Source organism: Triticum aestivum, chromosome 2D (genome assembly GCF_018294505.1).
Source record: "Triticum aestivum cultivar Chinese Spring chromosome 2D, IWGSC CS RefSeq v2.1, whole genome shotgun sequence".
Lineage (NCBI taxonomy): Eukaryota > Viridiplantae > Streptophyta > Magnoliopsida > Poales > Poaceae > Triticum > Triticum aestivum.
The window spans coordinates 462,070,468-462,079,616 of NC_057799.1; the positions used below are offsets into that span (position 1 = coordinate 462,070,468).

Sequence of the window (9,149 nt, forward strand, 5' to 3'; positions counted from 1 at the left end):
ATAAACATTGTTGAATGTTGTCTCAACTTGCAAAGTTTTGTGGTGAAAAAGCATTCGGAGGTCTCGGGAAAGAAAAATAAAAATGATGTTCAAAAGAGCAATAATTTAAAGTACTTTGGAACGTTGTTTTTGTGCTTTTTTTTTTGTCCAGAACTCCACGGGTGTTTTTCCTTCATCAACTTTGCAGGTTGCTAAAACGTTCAAATGCTAGAATTATTTGATTTTTTTTTAGAATTTACTGTCCATCACAGACGCATATGCACCCAGGAGCATCACCTCCAGACCTATTGTGTCTTACATATCATACTTGTTATTACAGCCCGAACAATAGATCAGGATTGTTATAAAACGTATCTAGTTGAGTGGTAAATTTTTATCTCTTCTTTATCTCTACTACTTAAAAAGAATGTAAAATTTCATGTTTCGCTTTTCTTTTTACCACCCCTTCGCCCAACCTTCCTTGTATGATTAACAATCACATTAATTTACTTTCCTTCTAAATCAATGCCACTTTAATTCACTTACCAAACTTATCATCAAAATATAAGATAAATCACAGACTTTAAAAAAAAGGTAAATCACGGGTATGATTTGTTAAACACTTATTTACACAATCGCATAAATATAGACAGTTAATCACAAGATAACATATTAGCATATTTTATATCCCGTTGCAACACACCAGCATTGTGCTAGTACTACTTAAAAAGAATATAAGGTTTCATGTTTCACTTTTCTTTCTGCCACCCTTTCGTCCAACCTTTTTTGTATGATAATCAATCACTTTAATTTAGTTATCTTCTAAACCAATTTCATTTCAATTTACTTACTAAACTTCTCATTAAAATATAAGGTAAATCATGGGCAGGAATTGATAAACATTTATTTACACAAACGTATTAATATGAGCAGGTAAAGGTAACATATTAGAATATTTATACCATGCTGCGACACATGATCATTGTCCTAGTAAGATTCTGTAAGTTTACTGCAACGATAATTATTGGTTAATTTATACTACTAACAAATCGATGGAAATTGCGTGCGCAAATGGATGTCTAGCATGCACTTTTGGGATTAAGAGTGGTCAACATAAGTCTCACCTTTTCCCTCACAAAAAATTAAACACAAGTCTCAGCTTTGTACTAATAACTCGCTACTGACACAATGGAGTAAGTATAAGTATAGTATCTCCCAAAAAAGTACTAGTGCCCCTACATACAAGCGAATCTACTGTAGGTGCAAAAGAAAACATACAATAGAATCGATTTGCATGCACGTTGGAATTCAGAATGTTTTCAATACTGGGAAAGTCGCTACCTGGAATCACACGTTGCATCAGGTAGCTAGCATGCAGTAGCACCCACTAGGAGGAGGCTAGCTTAGCCACTCATGCCGGTATAAGTACAGGGCCCTGCTTCTCCAGCATTTTCCTCCTGTCCGGCCGAGAGATAGGGTTGTTTTCCCCGGCCTGTCCTCGCTTCTTCCCAGCCAGCCACGAGCCACCTCCCACAAACCGATGCTAGCTTTGACTGCCCTGATCAGAAGAATCTAGCTAGCGACCAGACCGCCACTGCCATCTCTTCCAAATCAAACCACTGATCGATAAAAATACACGAGCTCCATCTCCACAATGGCTTCGGCGAACAACTGGCTCGGCTTCTCGCTCTCCGGCCAAGGGAACCACCCACAGCCCCACCAGAACGGCTCACCCGCCGCCGCCGCCATCGACGGCGACTTCTATGGCCTGCAAGGCCAGACGGCGCCGGATGCGCACCTCGGCATGTCCGGCCTCCGGGCCGACGCCAACTACGGCGTCATGGATGCCTTCAACGGAGGCACCCAGGAAACCCAAGGTGAGCTGATGAGCCACTGTGCATGTACTACTTGAGCTCCAGCGCATGTATACCTTTCTCTAGCATCTGATGTTGGATGGGATCATGGGGTTACAGATTGGGCAATGAGGGGTTTGGACTACCACGGCGGCTCCTCCGAGCTGTCGATGCTAGTCGGCTCGAGCGGCGGGAGGATGACGGTGGACGACGGCGAGGCGCCCAAGCTGGAGGACTTCCTCGGCGGCAACTCCTTCTCCGACGTCCAGGACCACGCCGGCAGCTACCTGTTCTCGTCCGGAAGCGCGATGGGCAGCGGCGCCGCGTCTGGTTCGCACGGCGTAGACGGCCGTGGCGGCAGCACCATAGAGCTGTCCATGATCAAGACATGGCTCCGGAACGACAATAACCAGGCGCAGCATGACCAGGAGATGAGCGCCGACGCGAGCGCGACCAGCTATGCGTGCTCCGGCGCGCCAGGGAGCACCGGCAACGGCGTGGGCGTGGCGAGCTCGCGTGGGCAGGGCCTAGCGCTCTCGATGAGCATGGGGTCCAACTCGCACCCGCAGATGCCGGTGGTCCCGGCGGCGGTGGGGACGGAGAGCACATCGTCGGAGAACAAGCGGGTGGATTCGCCGAGCGCCGGCACGGCAGACGCCGTCCAGAGGAAATCCATCGACACCTTCGGCCAAAGGACCTCGATCTACCGAGGTGTAACAAGGTTAGCTAGCGTGGATCTTCTTGGCTTCTGCTAGTGACCTAGAGGTGTTTAATTTGCTTCTTTGGCTCCTGATGCCTGATCTTCGTTGCCCATTACTCCCTCTAGTGATCTAAACGGTCTTATATTTCTTTACAGAGCCAATAGTTTCTTTCTTTCTCCCTCTCGATTGCACACTAATCGTTCTTCTTTTCGATGCCATTTTTGAGGGATCGATCTGTCTAGAACGCGTACGGTTAGAAGTAGCTAAGGAAAAAGATGATTTTTGGATCCTGTGTACACTACAATTAGCTAGTTACTTAGCAAAAACTTGTTTAAATCATGATCGTTCTAGTATTTTGCTAACAACATAATGCAATCAAAGCTGACTAATAGCAGTATATATGCTAGTACTTCACTTGTGCTATGCAACTTCCCACTTCACTTAGCCTTTAGGCAACACAATGCTTGTAATATAAGGTGATTCTCACAAGATGCACTAGTGGTACTATAGTTGACTAGGTAAAGGGGGGGACACATATGCATAGAATTTCCATGATCTGCGTAGGGTTGTTTGGCCAATAGAAGTATCGCTTTGATGCTTCAAAGCTGATTTTACTTTACGCGTTATTTGTTGTTAATTCGACTTGCAGGCATAGATGGACAGGGCGGTATGAGGCGCATCTCTGGGACAATAGTTGCAGGAGAGAGGGGCAAACTCGCAAGGGGAAACAAGGTATAATGAGATTGTTCATATATGAGGGGGTTGTTCATGTAGTATATACATGGACATATAGTTCAATCATTAGCTAGATCTCGATTTTTTGGCAACTTCTATGGCATGTTCTTAAGCATGTGCTAATTAGGTTTTCTGCTTTCTGTTGTGTCAATGCCGACCTCTCCTGGAACATGACACTGCAAATACTGATCATGAGAATGCAGTTTATCTGGGTAAGAATTTAGACCGATCTTTCGTGCAAGTATTCAATTACCACATATCTATGGGCAAATGTTCTGATGCTAAACCCTAGATAGCACTTTAATCTCTTCTCGGTGAACATTTGCGTAGGCGGTTATGACAAAGAAGATAAGGCAGCTAGGGCTTATGATTTGGCAGCTCTAAAATATTGGGGCACAACCACAACAACAAATATCCCAGTAAGAAAAAAAAATCTATAATAGATTGTTCTGTTTCCTTCTGCATGGGCAGCCACTGATCCTGTTTTTCCTTTCACCTATAAAAAATCTGCAGATAAGTACTTATGAGAAGGAGATAGAGGAAATGAAACATATGACCAGGCAGGAGTACATTGCATATCTTAGGAGGTAACAATTGCTTGACCCAATCCAAGTTATGTTTTACAACATCACATGTATACATGTGTTGAAAGATTGCACGGTACGTAATTAAGCACGTCCTCTGTTGGCTAACAATCACATGGATGCATATGATCATTCAACTGCAGGAATAGTAGTGGTTTTTCTCGTGGCGCGTCAAAATATCGCGGTGTAACCAGGTAACTATACTGTTTACATTGCGTAAAAACTGGTAGCCTACCAGTCTCTAGTGGTACTAAATATATATCTTATGGTTTGACAGGCATCATCAGCAAGGAAGATGGCAAGCAAGGATAGGGAGAGTCGCGGGCAACAAGGATCTCTACCTCGGCACCTTCAGTAAGCCGCATAAACTATCACATCAAAGCGAAATTGCTTTCTCAGCTAGCTAAAGCACTTGTTTAACTACTGTACTGGAGTGGTGCTGCTAGTAGCTGTGCTGTGCTTCCGAGAACCAAGTCATGAAGCCCTAATTATTTACTACTCTAGCTCCAGCTCACGAAATTTCACTATTCTCGTAGGACGCAAGCGTTGCAGTATTTTTATGCGTTCAAATGGCGCTTAATTAAGATAGTGGAGTACGTACACCATTAACTATGTCCGAAATGTTCCTTTCCAAGCTTGTGTCTCGGAGCTGTCTGAGGAAACCGGGGCATGCGGTCAAGCGTCGGTTTGAATATCCCTAGCGCCTTGCTTGAGCTTCGCGCCGTCGCATGCAGCTCGCGTTGCATGCGCCACCGCGCCGTGCGTGCGTGCGTGCGTGCGTGCATGCATGCATGCAACGCGCGTTATGCTCCACTGGTTGGTCAGTTGGGTAGACACGCGCGTTGGTGAGCTAACCGGCCCTAATCATGCGCGTGCTGTGCAGCGACCGAGGAGGAGGCCGCGGAGGCGTACGACATCGCCGCCATCAAGTTCCGGGGCCTCAACGCCGTCACCAACTTCGAGATGAGCCGCTACGACGTCAAGAGCATCCTGGAGGGCAGCACGCTGCCGGTCGGCGGCGCGGCCAGGCGCCTCAAGGAGGCGGCCGAGCTCGCCGAGGCCGGCGTGTGGCGGGCGGAGGACGGCAGCATCGTCTCGCACCTGCAGGCCGACGCCATGGCGGGGTACCACCACGGCTGGCCCACGTCCATCGCGTTCGGCAGCCACCAGCAGCAGCAGTCCGCGGCGCAGCTCGCCCTGCACTACCCGTACGGCGTTGGCGGGCAGGCCCGCGGGTGGTGTAAGCCGGAGCAGGACGCGGTGATCGCGGCCGGGCACGGCGGGCAGGACATGCAGGAGCTGCACCTGGGGAGCGGCGGCAGCACCCACAACTTCTTCCAGCCGGCGTCGAGGACCGCAGTTTACGGCAACGGCGGTGGCGGCGCCTGGTACCAAGGCCTCGGAGGCAACGCGTACATGATGCCGGTGGGCACGGTGGTGGACGCCGACCAGGGGCACAGCGGCAGCACGGCGACTACGGAGGAGGGGAGGCTCGTGGGGTACGGCGCCGAGGCTGGCGTCGACCCGTACGCGGCCATGAGGCGCGCCTACGAGCTCTCCCAGGGCTCGTCGTCGGTGAGCGTCGCCAAGGTGGCGGACGGCTACTCCAACAACTGGAGCTCGCCGTTCAATGGCATGGGGTGATCGGCCCCCTACGTTGGTGTTACTAATCAACTGCCACACTTGTTGTAACGTACGTTGTGCGCACGAGTAACTGGAAACCAATTAAGTTCTGTAATTTTAGGATAGTCTAGAGCAGTGCATGAGCACGAGCGGTGCCTTCTGAAAGGTAGTAATGGCCAGTGATCGGTGAAGTAGGAGGACTTTGTAAATCACCATCGCTGCGCCGTTAGTTTTGGGGATTTCAGAAGGGAAAAATCAAGCTAATCTATCAAACAAACTTCCATGGCTACTTCATTCAATTGGTCCATCATCTGGTCATCAGATTGAGCACATGTAGTATAGGAGTATATATATAGTAAACCGTCTCGTGCAGTCGTGCATGCTTCCATGCATTTTACGGCCAAATCGAGCAGTGCAGCTGAAAGATTAAAAAGCATTGAACTAAGCACAGGACAAGTACGTAAGGTGTACTACTCCGCTCGATCGACTTGGAGAACGCGGAGGCACATGCATGCGGTTATGGAGAGATAATTACACGATAGTACCACATTTGGGGCGGTGGTGGCGAATTGGTACCACTTTTGAAAATTTTTACGTGTCAGTACCACGTTTGGGTCTAACCGTTGCAAATCGAGCTAATCTTCGTATTTCTACGTATTGATGCTGGAACTGACCGCCCGGGCCCGCGCGTCAGCTGCCACGCTGGCGAATCGGCACCCGCCCGCTCGCTCGATACGTGCGGTCCGGCTCGAACCGGACCGGCCCGTGCTCTGTCTCTCCCTCCTCGCTCGTGCCTTCCTCCTCGCTCCTCTCTCGCCGCCCTCGTCGCCGCCCGCAGCGTTGCCGGACCGGACCGCCGCCGCCCGCCATGGTTTTCGAAGACGAAAGCAGTGAGGAGACGTCCAGCCTGCCGTACATGCACTCGATCTCATCCACGGACGGGCTTAACCAGGTGATTTCCCTTGAGCTAGGTTTAGGGTTAGGGTTTCATATTTGGGGCTTTTTGATTTGGTTGATTTTGCTGGGTTTTGATTTGGGCATTTTGTTTGTATGAGGTTCGGCAGGTCCCTTTCAGCGTTGAAGATCCAGATTACCAGGGGCTTGAGCTGGAAACGATGTCGCCATGTGAGAAGCACGGGAAGGCATCTGAGAGGCTTGTCGCATTTGAAGGAACAGACACAGGGAGAAGGTTCTTAGCATGTGGAGAGCCGGTATGAATTGTAGGGTGATAGTTGGATATTATATTTTGGTTGACAGTGTCATTTTATTGTTGGTTTGATAGTGGCATATTGAACAAGACTACAAGGGCTGATTATTAGGGCATATTCACTTTTGCAACAGCAGTGGCAGTAGTTTCATGACAGTGGTACTGTTATTTAGCAGTGGCATTGTTCTTGGTATCATGTGAAATATTCAATTTAGGACTTCTACAGGTTTTATGTTGTTGTTGTGGAATTTTTATGTACTTAATGACAGTGCACTGTTAATTATGTTGCTGTTACACTTTTACTCTAGTTTGAAACTAAATATTGAGTGCAAATCTGTTCAAATCTGTAGCTGAGTGGTGTTGTAATTTGTCATGCTGTTATTTAGTGGGTAGGTACATCTCAATTACCAGTGTAGCTTAGTGCTGCTATTATTATCAATTTAGAAAGGAAAAATAGTGGTAGGAACTAATGTAGCTTAGTGCACTAGTTATTTACCTGTGGTATGAACTAACTTGTTTATTATTTATCTTTTTGCTCTTTTTGCAGGAAGGGCAGAATTGTGGGTTTGTTGAATGGGTTGATCACCAGTGGCCCCCAACAATGCAAAATGCATTGTTGAAGCTGTGGGCAATGGTTGAAGATAGCAGGAGTGCTAGGGTGAATGATAATCTTGAAAGTTCTTTCACTATCCACCATCTGACAGAAGAGAAGAACAAGTTGGAGGCCAACTATGACAAGCTAGTCCAAGATGTGCATGAGCTTATGAGCTTCCAGGAGGAGAGGGTGGTGGATTTCAGACATCTGCAGTCTGCCATTACATATCAGCATGAATGCAGAAGTGAACTAGTGGCTGATATGAAGGCACAGATGGCAAAGAGAGATGCAGAGTCTGAGAAGCTTAAGCAGAATTATGAAGTGCTACTGAACCTGACAAGAGCTCAAGCTACAGTCATCCAGAACCTGAAGTTGAAGCATATTACAGACAAGCAATTGCTTAGTGAAGCTAAGATGAACTTGGAGTTGAAGAATGCAGAGCTCACAAAGTCTGAGGAGAAGCTCACCCAAGATAAGCTAGAGTTGAAGTTTCAGGTTTCAGATTTGCTTAAGGGAAAGGAAAAGCATGGTGAAGAGATGGTGCAGCTAGAGCTTCAGTTTGCTGAGCTGATGAAGGCAGAGGAGAAGCTGAAGGAGAAGATCAAGGGGATCCAGGCCATCTTAGAGAAGTGAAGAAAATGAATATGAGCTAGTGGGCAATGCTGACCTTTTGGGCATGATGGTTGTGTAGTGTATGGCTCTACTAAATGTGAACTTCTCTAAGATGAACTATGGCTGTGTATGTATGTAGTAAATATGCTTTTCATCCTTTTGTGAGAAAAGGATGAACTATGCATCTAAACTCCACTATGTATTGTGAACAATGGTTGTGTACCCTATAATATGTTGAACTCCAGTAACTATTGTGTGTTATGTTTGCTAGACTTGAAATGATGTTATATCATGCATTGGAAGATGGATCAGATATTCTGTGTTATGCTTGCTAGACTTCAGATTATGATTTCTCATGCACTAGGTTTTATATTAGATGATTATGTTAGCATTGGAAGACTATTTGATGGTTATGTTAGCACCGTAAATCCTAATGGTTAGGTTTAGGTGGCTCCGTCGACTCTGAGGCACCGTAAACCCTAAAGGTTAGGTTTAGGTGGCTCCGTCGACCCCTAGGCACCGTAAACCCTAATGGTTAGGTTTAGGTGGCTCCGTCGACCCAGGCACCGTAAACCCTAAAGGTTAGGTTTGGGTGGCTCCGTCGACCCCGAGACACTGTAAACCCTAAAGGTTAGGTTTAGGTGGCTCCGTCGACCCCTAGGCACTGTAAACCCTAAAGGTTAGGTTTGGGTGGCTCCGTCGACCCCGAGACACCGTAAACCCTAAAGGTTAGGTTTGGGTGGCTCCGTCAACCCCTAGGCACCATAAACCCTAAAGGTTAGGTTTAGGTGGCTCCGTTGACTCCGAGGCACCGTAAACCCTAAAGGTTAGGTTTAGGTGGCTCCGTCGACCCCTAGGCACCGTAAACCCTAATGGTTAGGTTTAGGTGGCTCCGTCGACTCCGAGGCACCGTAAACCCTAAAGGTTAGGTTTAGGTGGCTCCGTCGACCCCTAGGCACCGTAAACCCTAATGGTTAGGTTTAGGTGGCTCCATCGACCCCTAGGCACCGTAAACCCTAAAGGTTAGGTTTGGGTGGCTCCGTCGACCCCGAGACACTGTAAACCCTAAAGGTTAGGTTTAGGTGGCTCTGTCGACCCCTAGGCACCGTAAACCCTAAAGGTTAGGTTTGGGTGGCTCCGTCGACCCCGAGACATCGTAAACCCCAAAGGTTAGGTTTAGGTGGCTCCGTCGACCCCTAGGCACCGTAGACCCTAATGGTTAGGTTTAGGTGGCTCCGTCGACCCCTAGGCACCGTAAAC

General features: G+C 47.8%; 1 protein-coding gene across 1 annotated transcript; it reads left to right on the forward strand.

Moving 5' to 3' along the window:
- Positions 1–1,447: 1,447 nt before the first annotated feature.
- On the forward strand, positions 1,448–5,756 carry LOC123053832 (AP2-like ethylene-responsive transcription factor BBM2). The gene is made up of 9 exons (XM_044477409.1): positions 1,448–1,856; positions 1,953–2,553; positions 3,183–3,265; positions 3,472–3,480; positions 3,599–3,687; positions 3,782–3,855; positions 3,996–4,046; positions 4,130–4,206; positions 4,736–5,756. Exons 1-9 carry the CDS (start codon positions 1,634–1,636, stop codon positions 5,494–5,496), a joined length of 1,968 nt encoding a protein of 655 aa, XP_044333344.1. The 5' UTR covers positions 1,448–1,633; the 3' UTR covers positions 5,497–5,756.
- Positions 5,757–9,149: the final 3,393 nt, after the last annotated feature.

What these genes read in the sequence shown, in the direction of transcription:
- LOC123053832 (XM_044477409.1), top strand. Translation starts at nt 1,634, where the DNA reads ATGGCTTCGGCGAACAACTGGCTCGGCTTCTCGCTCTCCGGCCAAGGG. An exon ending in AGGCACCCAGGAAACCCAAG is followed by an intron (nt 1,857 to 1,952) that starts GTGAGCTGATGA and finishes ATGGGGTTACAG; the next exon opens with ATTGGGCAATGAGGGGTTTG. An exon ending in TCTCTACCTCGGCACCTTCA is followed by an intron (nt 4,207 to 4,735) that starts GTAAGCCGCATA and finishes CGTGCTGTGCAG; the next exon opens with CGACCGAGGAGGAGGCCGCG.